General features: G+C 41.0%; 1 protein-coding gene across 5 annotated transcripts in view; it reads right to left on the bottom strand.

Moving 5' to 3' along the window:
- DIAPH1 (diaphanous related formin 1) overlaps positions 1 to 22387 on the bottom strand; it is an 86242-nt gene that overhangs the window by 46219 nt on the left and 17636 nt on the right. For 3 of the 5 annotated variants that reach the window (XM_045827434.1, XM_045827444.1, XM_045827423.1), the window contains exons 2-17: positions 14387 to 14413; positions 13249 to 13401; positions 10743 to 10844; positions 10262 to 10392; positions 9992 to 10078; positions 9086 to 9149; positions 7841 to 7980; positions 6371 to 6479; positions 5802 to 5912; positions 5510 to 5628; positions 4816 to 4932; positions 4105 to 4220; positions 3520 to 3584; positions 2798 to 2977; positions 1142 to 1843; positions 210 to 324 (exon numbers count right to left, since the gene is read on the bottom strand). In XM_045827434.1, the coding sequence (XP_045683390.1) occupies positions 210 to 324; positions 1142 to 1843; positions 2798 to 2977; positions 3520 to 3584; positions 4105 to 4220; positions 4816 to 4932; positions 5510 to 5628; positions 5802 to 5912; positions 6371 to 6479; positions 7841 to 7980; positions 9086 to 9149; positions 9992 to 10078; positions 10262 to 10392; positions 10743 to 10844; positions 13249 to 13401; positions 14387 to 14413 (2338 nt within the window). The remainder of the gene's footprint in view (positions 1 to 209; positions 325 to 1141; positions 1844 to 2797; positions 2978 to 3519; positions 3585 to 4104; positions 4221 to 4815; positions 4933 to 5509; positions 5629 to 5801; positions 5913 to 6370; positions 6480 to 7840; positions 7981 to 9085; positions 9150 to 9991; positions 10079 to 10261; positions 10393 to 10742; positions 10845 to 13248; positions 13402 to 14386; positions 14414 to 22387) is intronic. The other 2 variants (XM_045827403.1, XM_045827412.1) reach the window with 1 other exon arrangement.

The raw sequence follows: 22387 nt of genomic DNA, 5'->3' as shown, positions 1-22387 counted from the left end.
GGTAGGGGAAAAGACCAACCTACACGCAACAGCTCTCTTTCCCAAACCCAGCATCCCCCAAATATAAAAATACTGTATTTTCTTCCAAACTGAAACCCCATCTCTCATCAACCCTCACCCAGGGAAGGGAAAGGAATGGGAAACCCACTTAAAGAACATTCTAAGTCCTACGCTGACCCTTTCTTTGCATGAAAGAGAAAGGGACTCACTCTTGGTCTGGGCAGAGAAGGCATGGGTAAGTTTGGCAAAAAGTTCATTGTTCTCAAAGCGGTCCTCCTTCACCTTTGTCCAGAAGCAGTTCTGGGAAAGGTCCTCAGCGACAAACTGTGGATACAGGCAGGGTGTTAAGTTACTAAAGTGAGCCCGTACTTTCCACTCTAGAAAACTGATGAAGATGCAAGCGGTGTCTGGCCGGTTGTTAGCACTGTCACACCAGAGCGAGAATGACCTGAGGTACAGACAACAGCTGTGCTCTTCCTGATGAAATCAGGAGATGGCGCTTCCATTTTGTTTGTTGATGATTATTCAAGTTATGCTGCAGATCCACCTTAAATCCACTAGTTTTAGAAGTATTAACACTTATTTCACATCTTGTTCTATATTACATATTTTCCCATCAATTTAGCTAACTGTACCAAATTCATTCGTTTTCTAATCCCTAACTTGGTTTCTGGAAGCAAAAGGCTGGTGCAGAAACACAGGGGTCTCCAACACATAGTGGGAGCAATACTGTGTCATGGAAACATATCCTGTGTGCAGCTTATTTACCAAAGGGTGAAGGTAGGGGGCTGTACCCATAACCCATGACTTGAAATCAGCAAAATTATCAGTACTTTGCAGATTGGTGAAATGACTATTATCAAACTGTGTTACCCTGGCACTCATATCCTCAAAGGCCAAAACCACTACTAACTTAAGTTTAGGTTCTGTAGCAGTTTGGACTCAAAGAACTCTCTAAAGTGATGTCTAGCATATAGGAGATGCCTAGTATCTGCTGAATATACATATGCATGAGTGGCACTGAGACAGACAGATGCGAGCCTCTCTCTCGAGGGAAGCCCAACCATGCACAAAGTACAAAGTAGGAAAGTGAAGTGGTTTCTGAATAGGTACTGATGAACACATAGACAGAAACTCTCACCTTGGACCAGTTTGGCCTCCGGAGCTGCACTTCTGGCTTATAAAGCTTCTTTGGGGTTAATCCATATGGCAGAACTGGGGCTGCAGGAACTCCAAATCCAAAAGGGGGAGGTGGAGGCATACCCATTCCTGGCGGAGGTGGAGGAATGCCAGGGCCTCCAGGAAATGGAGGGGGTGGGGGGATTCCAGGACCACCAGGAAGAGGGGGAGGGGGAGGCGGCATTCCTGGTCCTCCAGGCAAGGGAGGAGGGGGTGGGGGGATGCCAGCGCCCCCAGGCAAGGGAGGAGGGGGTGGGGGAATGGCAGCACACCCAGGTAAAGGGGGAGGTGGTGGGATGGCAGCACACCCAGGTAAAGGGGGAGGTGGTGGGATGGCAGCACTCCCAGGTAAAGGGGGAGGTGGTGGGATGGCAGCACTCCCAGGTAAAGGGGGAGGTGGTGGGATGGCAACACTCCCAGGCAAAGGAGGGGTTGGGGAGGTGGCAACACCCCCAGGCAAAGGAGGGGGAGGTGGTGGAGGAGGAGGAATGGTGCCACCCTCAGGAGGAGGAGATGAGGGTGAAATAACAGTGCCAGAGTCACTAGGTAAGGGTGGGGCAGGGGGAACAGTAGCACTGCTGGGCGGGGCTACAGCAGTAGCTGCAGCAGAGAGCAAAGCCATTTCTTTCTTGGCATCTTCCAGCTCCTTAGACAGCTTGGCAACCTAGAAATGCAACATCAATGAGAGCACACTTCTCACTGCACCTTGGGAACAACTGGGGTTTGAGGGGACCTACACAACGACCTAATTCCAACTTCTCATTTTATACGTAAAGGCCACGAAAGGAGACATGAAATGACTGGCTTAAAGTCAAACAGCCATTTAGTGACAAGACGAAATTAAATGTAGGTCTTTGTGTTCTTAGTTCAGCACATTTTTATTAAAAAGGCAACTGCAACATTCCTGTTAAACTCTCTCTTTGATTAGAAAATGCAAAACTGAAGTAAATCAAATATTCCAGTTATATAAATAACACATGTGCTGCCATATAAGTAATTATATAGCCACATACCGTATTTTGCCATGTGTAATGCGTATATTTTTGCCCAATTTTTTTTTAGGAAAAATAAGGATGCATGTTATACATGGGTATATACCCATGGTATATAATCATGGGTATAAAAATCCTGTGCATAATGTGCACAAAACCATGGGTGCACATTATATGTGACAAAATATGGTATGTGGTCAAATGATCAGATCACAGATCACCAAACATTTATGACTGCAGAGAGAATGTGTAAGGATAAATCTGTCCAGAGATGACAAATAGCAGAAAATAAGCAAATATGAGAACAATTTCTTTAGTTTCTACTCCTAAATTCATCGGAAGAGTATCATCTTTATTTCTGAGTAGAACTATGACTTATTTTATTCTTTATGTTGTTCTGTATTTTTAAAATTTTCTATCTTACATATTACTTATCCCTAACACAACACAAAACAAAACAGTAAAAGATTTTTAAAACACACACAAGGTAACTAGATGACCAATTAGTAGCTGACCCTCCCCTCCCCCGGGGAGCAAGGTGACTCCTGCTACAAGACAGGCTTGCCCTGAGGCTGCTGGTGGCAGCCACAGGTCACTCTGCCTCCTCTGCTCAGACCAGACCTCACCTCTCCTGTGAGCTGAGACACCTCTGCTTCCAGGCTCTGCTTCTCTGTGGTAATGTGCTGCTTTTCAGAATCCAGTACATCCTTTTCTCCTTGAAGATCCTGGAGCTTCTGCTCGAAGTCACTTTCCATCTTTTTCATTTCCACCTGTAGCTCATGTCGGGCTGTTAACTCTAAGTCCAGCTAAAGGAGAGAGGAATCAGGCTCCCAGTAAGCTATCTGGGAAAGGAGGACAGCATCATTCCCCATGATTTACTGCTTTTTGCCAGTCTTGGATCTATAGAGATCATTGGCCCAGGGAACGCCTTGGAAAAAAGAACACCATGATTTTGATCTGAAAAATCATGGATAAAGGAGGAGTAAACTAAGGACCATTTCCATAGTTTATCTATTTTTAGAGTAATATTATTTTTTTTAATAAGATTTTAAAGACATTTAACCAGGACAGCCATGGCATGTAATCCGAACCATAAAAGGAGTCTTTAACAATCAGAGAGAAGAAGAGAATTCAGACATACTACCACTCCTACTGTTCCAGGCAGAAGAGGCCTGAGATGCCAGGAGAGCCTGAGAGTGCTTTCAGCACCACAGGAGTGTCATCTAAGAACTGCTATTGTGTGCTGAGTGCTTTAAAAATATCTCAGGTATGCTTCACATGTCAGAAAAATAATAATCCTCAGACAAAGAAAGATACACCCTGATTTTTTTTTATTTCTTGCACGCACCTTTTTTTCCAGCTCTGTAGCTTTGGCTTCAGATTTCTCTACCTTTGTTTTATCAATCATTTGATCTGAAAAGAAGAAGAGTCAGAAAGTTAAGTTCCCAATCTCTTATTTTCCTCTCTTACTACCTAAGCCCTTCAATATAACCACAGGGCAGGGAGGTCTTTGGCCCTTTTGCTTATTTTTATTGCCCTTCTTAACATTCTGCACCAGATAAAGAAATGGAACCATCAGTTTAATTCAACATAATATTTCTGAGTGTCTATTAAGACCACCATGCTGGGTGGCATGAAGAATGCCTACAAGTCATACTTACAAATCTTAGAGACCAGCAAGAGTCCTAGCTTATTGTTGAAGTCCCTTCAAAAGGTGGGGTAGTGTATGAGAAGGAGTTAAATTTTTAGAAAATTGTGTAGAATTAAACTAAAGGTTTATATATTCTTAACACAGATGCTGGTTAACAACTAAGAAAGGGCCAAAATACAAATACCTGGGGACCAGAAAGAGACCTCTGAAATTTTCACTGAAAGATTAAAAATGAAAGGTAGAGGCAATATTTTAAGGAAGCACATAGAAAAGTACACTTACCAATCAGTCCCTCAATATCAACCTCGAGGTGCCGGCACTTGAAGTCAGGATCAGCCCCATTCTTGCGCAGAACTATCTGAGAAATACATTCTTCAATCAGCCTATAGTACTGCGGTCTACAACAGAAACAAATCAAGATTATTAAAGAAAAACCACAATCTAGTTTTCGGAAGTACAGGATCAAGAAAAGGTAACTGCTCTGACAACACAGGGACCCGAGGATACGTGTTCTGAAAGGACCTTTCCGTACCATGAACAGAAGCACTGCTGCCACGCTAAGGACCTTCTTCCACGTCAGCTACCCCAGCTCCTTCAGATGATCGACACGTCTTGGCATCTACCTCCTAGTGCCAATCCCTTCCCATCTAAAACCCCAGGCTGACCCTCTGTGTCATGGATGGCTAAATCTCTACTTTCAGGCAACCTGAAAGACCTTTCAATTTATCTCCCTTTGCTGCCCTCCTCACTCTACACTACCAGATCCCTCCGAAAGAGAACAGGCACTTCGCCTTACACACTCTGTGACCTCTTCCCCAGGGGTGCCTTTCAGTTGGATAAGAGAGACCAATGACGACTCCCTTTATACCCATGACTAAAAATGAAACCTAATCCTCACCCTTTTTTTCCTTTACAGACAATCTTTGAACTTAAGGGCTTTGCTCTTTCCGCTCAGGCTGAAGTTCAAAACCTCCCACAGGTATGCCATCTCACCTGGCTTCATAGTCATTTCGGACCAAGAGTAGGTGCTGCAGGATGGACAGGAAGTATGGCTCTGCCTTCGAATCCTTCACTGTGTTTAAGAGAATCTGGAAGACTTCACTGAAATCAGTGGAAAACAGGAAGAAGCTAAGGAAAGTATATATTTAGATACTATGACAGGTGGCTTGCCCAAGTCTCAGGAAAAGTAGCAAGATGCTCTTCTATTCTAACAGCTGTTCTTCCTGTAAATATTGCTCGAAACTTGAAGCTCTATAAACTTCCTCTAGCAAGGAGACCAGTGAAATGGCTTGAAGATCAATTAGAAACTCAAAGATAGATGCCTCAAAGTCACTTGTGGCAGTATGAATGGGTAAGCAAATTACTCCCTCTGCCAGTCTCTGGAATATATACCAGAAAGCAAAAGATAACCCCACTCCCTGACTTATGTGTGTTCTCTAAAAACCGATTCTACATCTTAGTAAGCTAAGCTACTGTGTTCCAGGAGGTCTGAACTAATTTTGAGGGCTGCTTCCATGCTGAACCACCCTCGGATCACTTTTCCTAACTTCGCTGGTCCATGCTTTACCAGGTCAATAACTTTACCAGCAATTAGAAGACACCTGCCTTATCTACTGAGAAGACACACGGGCCGATGTCAACTGAATATCTCCTGCCTAGATTGAACCCAGTCACAGCAAAAGGATATTCCATCTCCATTCGAATGTCATCCAGCCGTGCCTTCAGGTCGTAGGAGTCTTCCTCCGCATGCTCATCAAACACATTGAGCTGTACTCTCATGTCTTCGTTTTCAATCTTCCGAAGGGCCTGTCCACGACAAAACCGGGAGTCAGGGAGCCCAGCAATGTCCTGTGCTGGCCAGAAACCCAAGCCTTTCGGCTTGGTTTTCCAACTGAAAACCAAAGTTACCCCCGGGATGACTGGGCTGTAAGAGCAGGAAGGAATCAGCACAGCCTTTCTAACAAAGGGCTGAGTCTTACCTGCAACACCTGGTGCAGCCCCAGCCGCATCAGCTCACTCCGGATGTGAACTCGGAAGTCAAGTTCTTCAGCTGGGGTGATGAGAGCATTGATCAGCTGTAGGCATCCCACCTAAAATTTTTAAATTCAGCAGCTATGTCAGTGTTAACACCTAGATACCAAGATTCCATTCTCTTTACGTGTATTTTGAGGACCCCAGGTGCAATCTAGAAAATACAGCACAGGACTACAAGAACGAATTTGTGCCAGAGCAGTAAGGCCCAGTTTGAGCAGATCTGGAGAGGACAGAGGTCTAACAACCTCAAGAATTTGATGGTATACTTTGTTCTAGGCCTTGGTTTTACTAACTTGTAAATAAATACCATTCCTTTTTCCTGCTTCGTAATGAGGAACAGTTCTTTCTCTACCTTCTTGGAGAGAAGGATAACCATTTTCCCTTCCTAACAAATTCTGAAATGTAAAACATATTGTTGGAGACTATACCATGTGCTCTATTAAAGGGTCAAACGAACATAAGTCTTTCCATGTTGAATTCTACTCTTAGGCCCGGGTTCTGGGGAGGTACATGCCTTGAGTGCAATGGAGGTCCCACTTTTTAGTCCATCCAGCAGTGGCTGAAAACGTTCCACCTCATCCATCTCAGCTTTCTCTGTCATTGCCTCCAAAACCCGTACATTCCTGCCCAGGAGAAAAGAAGAGAGCTGAGCAGGCGCTCTGACACAGATAGGCACAGCAGATTACACAGGGACACCGATGAAACAGGAAACAGAACATGGTCAATGCTCCAGATTTCTCACGGTGCTCTTCTGGCCCCCAGAACAGGGGCTAGAATCCACTGGAAGCTAAGAATTGTCTCTTCAGAAAAAATGTGCCTTAAAACTCATCCCGAGACTCCTGTCTATGGGTACCAAAGTAAGACCCCTCCTCAATAAAGTATAAATTGGTACAGCTTCTGGAGGGCATTTAATAATAGCAATTTTGAATGCAAATAATATTTGGCCTACTTCTAGAAATCTACCAAACATAAATGCATAAATGTGAAAGAATATATGTTCAAGCACGTTCATTACAGCATCATATGTAAAAGTTAAAATTCTATTACCTAAAGCAAGAGCCACATATGCTTTTTAAAAAGTCTACTTAAAAGTCTAGCAATGAGAGAACCGTTAAATAAATTATGGGATATACCATATTTTTTTTTAACTATAGGACACACTTTTCCCCCAAATTTGGGAGGAAAGAGGTGTGTGTCTTATAGTCTGAATGTAGCTTGCCTGGCTCGCTGGGTGGGGGGCGGGGCGGGGGGCTGGTGGGGGTGGAGTGGGGTCACAGGTTATTAAATATTTTATCACATTTTTTTGCTTCAAAAACTTTTCCCTATTTTCCTCTAAAACCTAGGTGCATCTTAAGGTCTGATGCGTCTTATAGTTCTAAAAATATGGTACATACTATAGAATGCTAAATAGCCACTAAAGATACCTATAAATGTTGACATAAAAGGATGCCCAAGATCTACTGTTAAATAAAAAGAAACAAACTGAAAAACATAAATGGTATGATTTAACTTTTGTTAGACCCCTCTACAAAAATAAAAATCTATCCTGTGATTGGTTGCATATACATAAGCCATCTTTCCTTAGTTCTGGAATACCACATATTAAAATGTAGGAAATGCAATATATTTGTCTGTGCTAGAAAAAGATCTCTGAGACAGTACCAAGCCATTAACAGTAATTATCTCTGTAGAACAGGATTTGCCAGAGGCACAAGGCTGTTAAATTTTACTTTATATACTTCTGTATTATTTGCATTTTAAAAACAATGTTGTGCTGCTCTAAATTTTTTTTTTAATGGAAAGATTGTTAGCTCCCATCACCTAAAAATTTTTCTTAAATGTAAGATTCAGTGTTCACATCTGGGAAAGAATAGTCTTACCTAGTATTTAAGACCAAGTGGCCACCCAAGCAACTCAGTTTTCCTCCAGACTAGGGAAGACAGTAAAGGGAGAATGGAGGGGGGGAATAAGCCCAGTCACGTACATGTCCTCTGGCTGTGGCAGGATACAAAGAGCAGAAAGCAGCTTGGCTGCATCGATCATCATGTTGGGAACCGCAGGGTCCATGGCCCTGACCAGCAGCAGGATTCCTTCCTCTGTATCTAACATGGTCTTGATTCCAAACTGATAGGACAAGAACAGAGAAAGCAGGCTTAAGGACGACAGCATCAAACCCCAGGCAAGGCTAGGAGTCATTATGGGTTAAACGGTATTTCCCCCCCAAATTCATCTGTTGAAGTTTTAACTCCCAGCACCTCAGAATGTGATCTTATTTGGACATAGGATCATTGGCAAGTGTAATTAGTTGTTACAAGGTCACACTGGAGTAGGGTGAGTCCTTAATCCAATGACTGCTGTCCTTATGAAAAAGGGAAACGTGGACACAGACATGTACACAGAAGAATGCCACGTGAGGACGCAGGCAAAGGTCGGGGTGATGCATCCACAAGTCAAGGAAAGCCTAAGAGTGCCAGCAGGCCACCAGAAGCTAGAGAGAGGCATGGGGCATATTCTCCCTCAGACTCAGAAGGAACCAACCCTACCAACCCTGCTAGCACTCGATCTTGGACTTACAGCCTCCAAAAATGTGAGACAATACATTTCTGTTGTTGAAGATGCCCAAGTTATAGTACTCTATTATTGCAGCCCTAGCAAACTAACATACGGTAAAATACTTTTCCCAAAAGAGCGAAACAGAAGTAAGCATAGGAAAAGAATTTGCTCGTAGATAACAGAACAGAATTCTATGTCTCCCAAGAGTTAAAAATCTTGGATTTTTATGCTTCTTTTTAATGCCCCCCCAACCCAATGGAATAAGTTAATTATAATAAAATTAGACAGTGAGGAAGATAAATTTGCATCCAGGAACAAATAATCATGGGCTCCCTGGGTTTAAATACTGGAAAAAAAAATTTCTATATATGACTGAAAAAAAAACCTTCAGACATAAACTTTTCAAAAACAGTAACTGAAAGTCAGGAAATTCAAGAATTAGCATTAGAAACTATAAAAAGAGAAAGAAAATTGAGCCTACCCTCTGAAACAGACATTACAACTGGAGGGAAGGGATCTAGAGAAGCATGTATGTGTGGCAATCAAAAAATTACAATACTAAAAGGGAAAGCTAAAAGTCTTGAACCTCATACTCCTAAGTCCTGTTTGGAGTTTGCCAATAGAAGAGAAAGAAAGGTCACAATGGGGGTTGGCATGAAAACAGGAAAAGTCTTACCTTGTTATTCATAAAAGCTTTCAAGCAGCGAATGATCTCGTGCTGGTTACGGCTATCATAGCTCCTGCATGCAAAAGACACAATCACTGAAGTCCCTTTATTCTATAACCCTCTCCCCGATCTGACTTTTCAGTCGTGCAAACAAGGGTCTCAGGAATATCCCCAAACAGCAGCTGAGTAAATTCTAGCCCGCAGCACTTTGTCCTGAAGCACTGGCAAAAACAGGTAGCTGAAGAGGGACTGCCACCATCAAAGACCTTGGTTAATCCTCTCAAAATCCAAGATTTAGTATTACATTAAAATCTTCCCACTCATTCCCTCTAGGCTCTTAAGTGCTAAACTGCCAGGATAACATTGCATCTATGACTGCCTTCATTACTTCAAAGGTTTGAAGTTTATACACTCAGGAGGTACAGGCCCTATGCTTTATTTTGGAAAAATTACAGGAAGTAAAGAAGTTGCTTTGGGTCAGCCTGGCTTTGAGGTAAGCTAAGACAGTCCAACGTAACACCAAGAATTATTCTAACTCTGATGACCGTCATAAAGCTACTTCCAAAATGATGAAGTATACTATAAGACTTCCACATGAGATCTGCCCCAGATCAGACAACAGGACAGCGCTGAACTAAATCAGACCCTATTTCCAGGTTTGATAAGGACCTATGCTGAGAGATTCATAACCTTATGTGGTATATATAGCCTGTGTTATTCACCATGAAATTGAAGTTCCTCCTCCCTTTCCCGTATCTAGAATCATCACTCATCCTCTAGTCACCTGCACAATAAACTCCGTTTTTGGCTAACAGCATATTCCCCCAGTCTATAACTTTACCTTTAACTGCTATTTTCTCCTTTAGAGCAAATGGCCAAGTCCCCTACAAGATGTCAAAATGTGAAAGTCCTTACCCAGGAGTTTCCTCCTTCTCATCGTGGAGTCGTTTAAGGATGTCCAACAAGGAGGCCAGGCCCTCCGCACCAAACGTTTGCACCCAGCTGCAAGGAAAAGACACAGACAATGCAATATTAAATCAAATCAATGAATTCATCTGCAAGAAAACAAAGTTCATCCTGGCAACTCCTTACTCCCTATCCAGAACATTCTCCTTTGATCTCCAATCCCCACTGCTAAACTCCAACCCTGGGCTTTCACTCCTGACACCACCTGAGAAGCCTCACCTGACAGGGTTGTTGTTGAGGGAGACACGAAGGGACTCCAGGCAGTTGAGCAGAGCCATGTCCCGCAAGCCTGACCTCAGCTCCTGAATGTACACCATGGCAGACCGAGAGCTCTCCTTTTGGCTCATGCCCTAGACAGAAGCATATAGAGAGATTAGTAAATCCTGCACCCAGTCATAAATTGGACTAGTATTAGCCAATACAGTTTAAATAACATTAAGGCAGATACCCATCACACACACCACCCAACTATGTGGGACTCAGAATCTCCCATCTCATTCCCATACATACTTCATTAAAACTGAATCAAACAGAAAGTACGCGAAAATGCTAGCAAGTGAAAAGTATGAAATGAGTAGGCTCATATAGCAGAATGAAACAGAACTGATGTAGACATTAAACGTTCTGGGAAATTGATAAAACAAACAGGTCCAAGATCAGGGTGGCCTCCCATGTCACGGCTGCCCGCTCCTGAACTCACAGCCTTGGACGTGTGCAAGTACTGGGACACCATCTCCCTCTTGATGATAATGTCCTTCTCCCTCAGAGGCTGCTGTTTCTCCTCATTCAGGTTCATATCCACCTAGTAGAGGGAGGAAAAAAGGGAAAAATAAAATTGCCTTGATTTCTTCACAAGCTTTCAGTGTTTAAATATTTTGTATACCTAGTGAAGAGCTGAACACATAAATCTAATTGAATAAATGTCCCTGATCCCAAGAGATTTAAGCTATTAGATGATACAGATTGCTCAGGGACAAATGTGGTGAACATTTTAGTATAAACCCTTGTAGACATCTTTATATACATACAATTAACTTTTTTCCTAACAAAAATGGACTCAATATAGATGAAAACTGCATTTTGTATTATTAAAAGAAAATCACACATGATGATTTCTGCACTTAGGATGGACCTTAATAATCTCTTCAGACTGAAGTACTGAATAACTGACATCATCCTAACACCAGCAAAATCTACAGCAACTAGGGCCTAAACACCCATTTCCCTAGTTTAACTCAGTCCCTGTACAAACTCCTCTCCTATGAAGAGAGAACTGGAAACTGTGCTGAAGTCCCTCAACAGACACAGCCTGGAGTGTGTTATGGGGAGGGGTCTACTCGAGCCTATTACATGTATAACCATGTGTCTGAGCCCAGCGTCTCAGTGAGCACGAGTTTAACCCTAAAAAGTTCAGAAGAGTATTTGAAATGAGGAAAGTATAGGAGGAAAATGAGTATAATCTATTTCTTCTTGGTGTGTTGCGTGTGTGTGTGTCTGTGCGCGCGCGCACATGCATGCAGTGTGTAGGAATCACTGCCCCCAAATAGCAATTTTAATTTGACATTTTTCTGACTCAATACCTGGTGCTCTTCCCCTCATTTTACAGGTGAATTGAACAAGAAATTGCAAACTGCTGGACCCTCTGGTTGGATCACCCAAAAAGAAAGTGTGTTTTGCTTGGCTATTCAACATTTTAAATTTGGGAGACTTCAAATAAAAATGTGGATTTCTGGCGTGAAGGGATGTAATCATCCAATTTCAGATTGTGGGAAGCTCTACAAATCAAAATGTTTCTATAGGAAAACCTATAGATTAAATGAAACTTAAGAGACTATTAGGTACAATGAATCTTATATGCAATTGTGATAGGAATAAAAAATTATTTTTTTATAAATGACCTAATTGAGGAAATCTGAATGTTGGCTATGATATTTGATACTATTAAAGAATTATTGGTTTTTTTTAATTACAGATTTTTTACTTCTTTTGAAAAATAGAAATATCTGGCACTACTGGGCCAGTGTTCCCAAATGGAATGTTACAAAACCTATTGAAACTAACAAAAATGCCAAGAGTCTTTCTTCAATTTAGCACAGTCCCCATTTTTATCATTGTCTATCTAGTCTGTTTAATTTATTTACGCTACCTCCATGGCCCTAAAGACATCTAAATTTGTAATCAAATGCCAAGGGATTATCTTGATAGAGCATACTCTTAGACTCTTAATACACTTGGATTACTGAGAGACAAATTAAAAGCTTCAGTGAAAAATAATAAAAGTATTACTTGTTGACTGCTACTGTGTACCAGGTCCTGTCTTAAGGATTTTAAACCCATGCTTTTAATTAAGTTAGGCTTGCACTAGCCCCTATTTGAATCTGCAATCATATATCTAGGCAATATACAGGTCTCATGAAACCTTGTGAGCATGTACTCAAAAGTTTCCAAGACTTACACTCATGGACATTCACTGAGTGTCCTCCTCACTAAGAACAGCAAAGTAAGCCACATCCATGTATACATCATGACTCAACTGACTTTAGCCACAATCTTTAAAGGTCTTGTAGTAGTTACAGACAGCATCAGAAGACCTTGGGCAAATGATGCTTTTCCATTCCTCAGCCTCTTCTTCGTGACTGTTTTAATACTTTATCTACTCTGGCTAACCCAAAGTCTCTACACTACCACAGGAGCTGATCCACTCACCCTATGTGTTTGTGGCTAAAATGTTGCTGGGTGGAAGGACATTAACAAGGTGGTCAGTGATCAGGCATTTCCAAGCCTAACTCATAGAGTTCAATCTTATGTGCTGGTGCTTGTGCATTTAGTCTCTTTGTTAATGGGACTGCTATTAGAAGTTCCCTGTTAAGCCTGGAATTCTTTGTACTTACGGACTAGTTATGGAGACTGTGCACAAAAAAGGTCCCACCATGACCATAAATGCATAATCAGAAAGTAACATGCCCTGGCTGGTGTGGCTCAGTGGATTGAGCACCCGTCTACAAACCAGAGAGTTGCTGGTTTGATTCCCAGTCAGGGCATGTGCCTGGGCTGTGGGCCAGGTCCCCAGTAGGGAGTGCGTGAGAGGCAGCACACTGATGTTTCTCTCCTTCTCTTTTTCCCTCCCTTCTCCTTTCTCTAAAAATAAATAAATAAAATCTTTTTAAAAAAAGGAAACAAATAACATTTTAGGGTGGGAAACTTACCAGCATCTGTTCAAAGAGTACTAAAACTTGCTCATCTGAAATATCTTGCAATGAATGTGCTGTGGGATCATCCCCATACAAGGCAGAATTTCTGTGAGCAGAACTGGACTTCTCCTTCTCCTTCTTAATTCTCATGCTGGTAAATCTCTCCAGCTGAGAAAGAGAAAACAGTATTAGCAGCGATCCATCTTCCCACACACAACAAACCACCCATCAAATAGCCAACCCTCTAACCTCATACATGCATGACTCCTCAGGTTTGTGGGCAGTCCAAGACTCTTCTGACATGAAAAGAAGAAACCAGTCTTCTTCATATCTAATTTAGTATCCTGACCCTTTACTCTCATCTTTATCCAAAAATAAAAAGACTGGAGTATTAAGATTTGGACCTCTCTATAAAGAGAAAACTTTGTTCTTGAACTTCCCTGCCACTTCTAGGAGCGCAGAACTGAAAGCATCTCATGTGCTGAGCCATCCCAATAAAATGCCCTTTGTTTCCCCTAGATATCCAGTAAGAAATCTGGCCAGGCCCTCGGAGGATCCCGCCCTTCAAGAGGTAAATATGACCACAGGCTGTAATAGATATAAATCATGGAGAGTAAATGTATAAATTCCTTTTCTTCTGTACATGCCATAGCACTTGTGTTATGTAGGCAGCAAGCATTCAATACATAGTCTTCAAAATCCCCTTTGCAAAGACTACAATGTTCTTCAGGGGTACATATGCCATCTCCGCCAACAAAATGCCCATGAACCACTCCTCAAACCTCAAGTAGAGATGTTCAAATCAAAAAGAGCCACTGGTAAGCTGCTGCTTACCAGCTCTGCCTGTTTGAAAATAATAGTAAATATCTGCAAGGACCATAGAGCTCCAAGTGATACGAGTAGCATCCAGACTGCAGGTCAGCTTGGAGTTTAAAGAAAGTGCCTAACCTTGAAAGCCAATGACTATGCCAGGGAAATGCATGCAATGAGCCAAACGCAGAGCAAAGAGTTAGGAAAAAGCTTTGAGATGATCCAAGAACAGAATCTATACCACCATTACAAGTTATATAAAAATCAGAGTTATAGGAAATAGTAACCATCATGGTGTAGAAAAGGAGCTAGAACATGCGCATGCTGAACAATATGTCCTTACCTCATCTGCCATGAGCCGCTTCAGAGTCTAGGAAACAGGAAAAAGGAGGGAGAAGGAAGAAATGAGAGATCAGCGAAATGCCAGGAAACCTCCCAAACACCAGATGGGTTGGGGAAAAAAGAAGGGAAAATGAGCTGAAAAGATCTAAGTTACTTCCCACAAGCTAAAAGATTTCTGCCAAACTATTCCTTAGCACACTTCTTAAGTCAGGGGCAGGAAAAGTTTTAAGGTCACTAACACATAGCTCTTTGAAGGGGAAAAAAAAGATCTGAAAGGACTCTGAATCCAATGACCAATAAACCTATGAAATATGCTCAGCTTTATCGGTAAACAAGGAAATGCAAACTAAAACCACAGTGAGATATCGTTTCGCACTCACCAATACTGGCAACAGTTTTCACGTCTGTCTAGTCGCAGAGCGGCAGTAGCTCCCACACAGTGTTGGTGGTAATGCAAATTGCTATGGCCACTTTGGAAACTTTATCTAGTAAAGTTAACATATCACACCTCAACAGATTGATTTTCATATATCTATCCTGCAGAAACTTGCACATATGTAGTGGGATGGGTATAATTAGAATGCTTATAGCAGCACTATAGTATCTGAAACAGAACCATTCAAATAGCCATCAAGAGCAGAACGGATAAACTGGTGCATTGGTACAGTGGAAATAGATTAATTACACAAAGAAAGTGAATGAACTTACCACTACTCAAACATAAAAATGAATGTATTACTTAATCTACATTGAGTTTAACAACATGTAAAACTAAATTATATTATTTAGGATATAAAATTATAAAAGAAATGATTACCACAAATGCCAAAACCATGGTTGCTTGGGATGGGTGAAAAGCTGTGACCATGAAAAGAAACGAGAGGGCTTCCGGGATGCTTACAATACTCTATTTCTTGACATGGATGGTGGTTACATGGGTGTTTGGTTTATAATTATTCTCTGTGTTTTATGTTCTCTTCTGTATACATGCTATACTTTACCAAGAAAGAAAAGTCTGAATGAGCAGCTATAAGAAAGCAGGAATTCTTTTTCACCCTAATTTTGAAGCCACATTCTTCTCGCTAATGTCCTGAGAAGACAGTGAATACCCCTTAACTAACCTTCCTCCACTTCTGACCCTGACACAAAGCTGTTTTACTAACCTTTTTATGAACAAGAAAAATCTGTATCATTATGTTCTTGCTCCTCATGTCAAAGTTCAGTTAAATCTAGTTAAAATGTGAATCTTAACTTTGCCCTCCATGGTCCAGAGGAGGTCAAGCTTCTGCCGACTGAGTGCTAATCACCTGAAACCGTAAGATCAGAAACCATAAGAAATTCCACGGTTCAGCAGCAATGGGATGTCAAGTCACTTGGTGTGCGCCGCTTACTGGGAGTGAAGGCAGAAGGGTGATGAGGGAGGGAGGGACGGCAACATTCAAGGAGACCAACAGTCCCTTTTATCACCACCCTGCATCACCCGGCACAGAGAAGTGACACAAGCCACAAAAAGGATGAGTTGAATGTGTACAGTTTAGGTTGCCATTGCCAAGGTCAGAGTTATTTGCACCTGTACTCCAAACACAAATTGTTCCCAGAGAACCAAGCAAAACCTACACAATTCTTGGATGCCTGTAACACAGGGGACAGAACCTACATGTAATGAATCAGTGTTAGCCAGATTGTTCACAGCTGCAAGGAAACCAGTAACCTGTTCTTTCTGCCTACAGACTCTTATTTCTCTTCCATCCTTCCCCACTACTACTACCCAAGTTCACGCCATTATTATCTCCTGCTTGATTTAATGCAATGGCCTACTACCTGAATTCTCTGCCTTCAGTCCCACCTGCACCACACCAAATCCATTCTCCATACTACAGATCCAAGAGTAATCTTTCGAAAATGTCAACTCTCCATGTTATTTCCCCATTTAAAACTCTTCAATAGCTCCCCGTGGCCCTCAGGTCAAAATCCAAATTCCTTAGCATGGCACATAACACTTCTGGTTTCTTTCCCTGATTCATCTCTCAACAGGCCCTCCACTGGGCAACTCCTCTGGGTAACTTGAACTAGCTGCAGTTCACAAACAGGTCATGCTGTCTCACCACCCCAGACTTTCCACAGGCTGCTGCTTCCCTCAGCCTAGATTATGCAGTCAAGGTCAACTCCAAGATGCCCTGCAGGATGACACCTCTTCTCATTAAATATGTACTGCTCCTGGTGTTTCCACAGTAATAGGTGATTGCCTGTCTCATAGCACTAGAAGTGAATAACAATTGTCTTTTGATTGTCTGCCTCCTCTATCCCTTTCCAGACTCAATTCCTTCAAGGCAGAGCCTGAAACTTAGTCATTCCCTCTCCTGTGAACAAATACCATAATCTGGGGCCGCTTTCCTAAAATGACAGTCCCTGGAGAAGCCCTTAAAATCTATTCCTCCTCTTCACTGTGTCAGTGAAGAGACTGAAGCTCAGACAGGTGGAGTAAATCATCGAGGTCACATGATTAGAAGCAAGGTGGGTATGGAACTCATCTCCATATTCCAAAGGCCTAAATCTTTGCATTCCCCAAATTCTTGTCTTGTCTTGTTCCCACTTAATGCCTATTAACGCTTGCCTTCAGATACAAAAGTAAACATGGTTTTATAAGAAGGAAGAAAACAGTTTCCCATGGTGCATCATTAAAAGCATTTAATTCTTCTAAAAATTATCCACGTTTTAGGGCTAAATTTGAGTAAGGACAGCAAAAAAACAATCCATGCAGGACCGAAGCTGCATTTCCTCAACTAATCCAAGAGAGGGCAGCCAACTACCGGCAAAGAGAATCACAGGACAGGCAAAATTGTTTCAGAACCAGATAGAACACCAGAACAGCAAGCCCAATTCAATTATTGAAATGGAACCTGTTGCTATAGTACCTTGAGGGTGTAACATTTATTTATTTACTACTGTGTGTTTTCCTTACAGATCCTATGTATAATGTGTTCCCAAACAGTGTTTAAAAATCGTATTATTAGTTGTTTTGTGGTTTCTCTGAAATACAGAATAAGAGGCTCCTAGAGTATGAAAAGCAAAAAAGAACTAAAAATAGCGGAGTCCAGGAAGACAAATGCTTCTGGAACTATATTGATGCCTTATGCTTCAGATTTCCAAGCTTTTTAATGAGGACTCGAGTCATTCCAAACTACCTCTGTGTATCTCCACTCTCACCACTGACCTGTTCTCCATCAGCTCTCTTCTGCCCGCAAACCAGCCCCTTATTCTCCTAGCCTCTCTGCATTAAATACTTCATTTTCCTGTCCCTCCGATGCAGTTTTCCACTAAAACTATCACTAAAACCTTTAACTACACATATAGATACCAAAGGAAATACAAACACTGAATAAAACTTTTTAATAGCAAACTCTGCTCACAAGTACAGATAAACAGAAGCTTCCAGGTAAAAGATGGTAGGCTGAATCAAAACATCTAATTGCTCCCCTTCTTGAAACCCTTCTAAATGTATAGAAAAGGAATTTTTAGAAAGAAAACAACAATGGCAGGATGGAGACCACAAGATTGGGAAGAATAAGAAAAGTGCAACCAAATTTTGAAGTTGGGAAATAAAGGGAAGGACTAGTGGTAAACTCAGCAGACGTAAGAAGCTGAGTCCTAAACCAGAAGTAGGAAAAGCCAATAACCAATCCAAAGTATACTTAAGGATCCTCAAAAGGCTCATAAATTAGCAGTACCAGGTATCTATGGAAACAGGGGTTGGAGGGGGTAGGTGAAAAATAAGATTGGTTGAAAGCTGTTTAAGAAGGAGACCTGTAGATTTTCCTGCCCCTAACCCTACACGCCACTGGGAGATTGTCCTCTCTTACTCCAGCTGAAGTCTCTGGAAGGCTATTCTTAGAAGAGGGTAAAACAGAGGGTCTCTAGATTGGGTGATATCAGGCACAGTTGTAGGTAGGGATCCTATACAATAAAGAAAGACTAAGTTAGTCTATGCATACTACATGCTGAGACACCCAGCACCTTCTCCCTTCTAGTTTCTCAAAATCCCGGCTGTCTGGCCCTTACACCCTGGAGGCAGAAGGTTGGAAAAGTCTCCTCTGGAGAACTGAAAAATGACCTAACACTACTGACACAGTCTCAGCAGATCACCCTAGAGCTCTGCGGTCCAGCTTACCGAGCACTTCTCATGTGTCTAGTGCAACCGAGGAAGGAATTTCTAATTTTATTTAATTTTAACAAAATTTAAATTTAAAAACTAATAATTTATTATTACTGTTAAACAGGTATATTTGGAACACCCTTGGTACATGAACCTACTTTTCACTTGTAAATTTTATGAAGTCTAAATACACATCAAGTTTTTAATGAAAATTTAGCATCCGAGTTGAGGTGTGCTATAAATGTAAGATGAACATTGGAGTATAACTTAATATAAAAACAGAATGTAAAATATCACAGTAATTTTTATATTTCCTACATATTGAAGTATCTATTTTAGATATTTTTAATTAAAGAAACTGTAGTATTAAAATTAATCTCACGTTTCTTTTCTGCCTTTCTCTGTAGCTACTGGAAGATACATAAGCACATATGTGATTCACTTTACACTCTAAGGGCCCGGACGTCCTGCAGTAAAGCACACCGCCACCAAGCCACAGCCACCCAGAGCTTCCCATCAAACTTTTAGTCCCTCATTCTTAAACACTAGCAGATAAAACTCAGGGCTATCAGATATTTGAGAAAAGCTACTAATATAAGAGGAAAAAGAAAAAGCAACTTAAATAGATACATGCAAGAAGAAGATTAAAAAAAAAAGCATTAATATCCACAAGAGAAAACATACCATTTTAAAAACAAACATTCAGAGGAAAAAGAACTCTTAGAAGATGAAAATATGAGAACAGAAACTCAAGAAAAAGCTCGATAGAAGGACATGAAGAACGAACTGAGGAATCTCCTAAAAAGTAGAGCAAAAACACAGAGATGGAAAAATAAGAGAAAAGACAATTAATTGGAAGATCAGTTTGGGAGGTACAATACCCAAATAATAGGAGAAAACAGAGGACAAATTATCAAAGAAATAATTCAAGAATATTTCCTAGTACTGAAGGATGAGTGTCTAGTGCAAAGGACAAAAACAGATCACACAAAGGCATATCATGCGACATTTCAAAGCCCTGGGAGTACAAAGAAAATTTACAAGATTCAACAGACAAGAGGAAAAATGGTCATATATAAAGAAATCAAGCAAGCTTTGGATTTTTTTACACAATATATACTAAAAGCTAGATGACAATGGAACAAAGCGTTTAAAATTTAAAGAAAAATAATTCCCAACCTAGAATTCTATGTACCCAACCAAAATATCCATCAAATGTGAGTTCAGAATAGACATTTTTGAACAGTCAAGCTTTCAAAAAATTTATCTCCCTGTACTTCAGGAAGCTATTTTAAGTACATGGTCCACCAAAATGAGGGAGCAACCCAAGAAAGTGGAAGACCTGTGGTACAGGAAACAGGGGAACACACACGTGGAAGAGGGAACACAAATCCCTAGGACGAAGATTCCAGACGACTGCTCTACGCCAGAGAGCACACTGGGATGAAACCGTGCAACTTAGCCAGACCCTCAAAGATTGTCACCGCTATCAATCACTTTTGTTCTGGCTTTTTAAACTGACAGTACCTGCTGAGCATGACCCAGATTCTTGGCTTGTCTGAACATATATTAATATCGGGTTGGCCAAAAAGTTCCTTTGGTTTTTTACGTAAGATGGCTCTAGTAGTGCTTAGTTGTCCTCAACTTCATTCGAAACAATTTTGTTAGATTGCATTGTGACAGCTGTGCATTTTTGGTGTGCATATCAATGTGCATTTTTTAAAAAGTCCAAATTGGTGAATTTTTGCATAGCTGTTTTAATATCAAAGATGGAAAAAAATAAGCAACATGTTCGGCATATTATGCTTTATTACTTTAAGAAAGGTAAAAATGTAACTGAAACACACAAAAAAAGATTTGTCCAATGTACGAGAAGGTACTGTGACTGATCAAACATGTCAAAAGTGGTTTGCAAAGTTTCATGCTGGAGATGTCTCGCTGGACGATGCTCCACAGCTGGGTTGGCCAGTTGAAGTTGATAGCAATCAAATCGAGACATTGAGAACTATCGACATTATACCACATGGGAGATAGCCAACATACTCAAAATATCCAAATCAATAGTTATTGGTGAAAATGAAAAATGTGTCTTTTATTTTATGGAAAAAACTTAGCGGACTTTTTGGCCAACCCAATAGTCTCTTCCCATCCTAGCTCTACAGCCTGCACTGTCGAGTACACTCAATCCACCCCACAGAATTTTTCTACTCGGACTTATTCAGGAGCGCTGAAGGCTGGCCAAGGTAAGCTAAGGAGCGGAAAATGCAGAGCCACGTATTCCCCTGGCCATATTCCTGTTGGACGTCCATTACACGGCTCTCACAGCAGCCTTGTCAGATGCTCAGCTGTGGTGAGCACTACGTTCCCAAATCCCTGTGACCCGCTGATATCCTCAGAAGGGACCCTTGTGAATACTTCGAGAATCTGAAGTCCGAGTGTGACTCCAAGACAGTATTCAGTGTATCTTCTCGGGGTGCCTCCATCTAAGAGTGGCAATGCTGTCGGTTACACACAAAGTATAGGTGTTTCCTTGCTACTCAGCTTTTATAATAGTTTTTCATTTATATGCAAACAATTATTGGTAGAAGCATATATTATTTTTAAAAGGGGTAGAACAACATTTATTCCATAGGAATTTTTTATTCAATAGAATTAAATGAGTAAATAAATTTCTAAAGGTCATTAGTTGCATGCAAGAAAAGACCTTAACAAAATTGCATTTATTAGAATGAGCTTTATCTTCTCCAAAAGATTCTCAGTATTTTCAAATCATATGTTTATCAAATTACTCAAAGGTACACTGTATCAAAAATAAATATGCTTGGCTTGGTATGCTCTGCAAAAAGACCATCAATCAACATTAAAATAAAAAGCTGTTCCCTCAACTCAGCTTCCAAAGAGTAATTCAAAGCTCTAATTCAGTCACCACATCCTAATGTAATATGTGGTGAGATATATCTTTTGCTTACCATCTACAGGAAATAAGAAACCTCCTAGGTACTTTACAGTTTGGTTTCTATAAGAAAACAAAAACAAAAAGTCAAAAGATCCCAAACTACTCCCTGTGAGGTCTAACAAATTAAAGTAAAATGATTGAATGAGTTTGAAACATACCCTGATCGATTATTATCTTATTAAATGCAAATGAACTGTAAAACTTCCTTTCCACAGCTGGATTTGTTGCAGTGGTGATGGTGGTGTATCTATTAATACCTCAACTTTTAAAAACTGGGCCAATGGGACTAAACTTGGCAGTCTTTTGAACAGAGGTTCCCTCTGCCTAATAAAAGAACTGGACCTATTATAAACTCAAGGATATTAGAAAATTCATCCAAGGGGCTAATTCACCCATATCCAATTCCCTGAATCTTTAACTTTTCCCTCCAGTCAGAAAAAAAAGCACAACATTATCAGACAATTAAGGACGATCTCTCGGCACAGGATACTTACATAGCCAAACAAAAGGTAATTAGGTAGTGTCCTCAGCAGCAGAGAGGTTAGAAGGGATTTAATAAGGGAATATGATTAAATAGTATTCTGAATATGGAACACATCACATAGCAAAAAGAGTTTCTAACTCCTACTACTATGCTTCATAAGAACAGTTAATTAGGGACAAAATCCCATAAGCCATGTGGCTAGCACATGGGTAACAGAAGCCTACAACTGCAAGCCTGTATCTCAGTATTTTCTAAGATTCTGTTCAGGCTAACTTATACAGGACAACTACAATGACACCTGAGCTCTTGGCTAAGTGACTACCACCAGAATACCACGAATGAATGCTACCTGGCCCCTGCTCTGTGATGGTTCTGGAAGGCCCAGAATCCCGGCACCTTATAATACCTA

The sequence above is a fragment of the Phyllostomus hastatus genome, unplaced genomic scaffold, assembly GCF_019186645.2.
Source record: "Phyllostomus hastatus isolate PE091 unplaced genomic scaffold, TTU_PhHast_1.1 phas_contig_150, whole genome shotgun sequence".
In the NCBI taxonomy this organism is placed as follows: Eukaryota; Metazoa; Chordata; class Mammalia; order Chiroptera; family Phyllostomidae; genus Phyllostomus; species Phyllostomus hastatus.
Note: the sequence above shows the minus strand (reverse complement) of the source record. Positions and strands in the feature narration are given on the sequence as shown.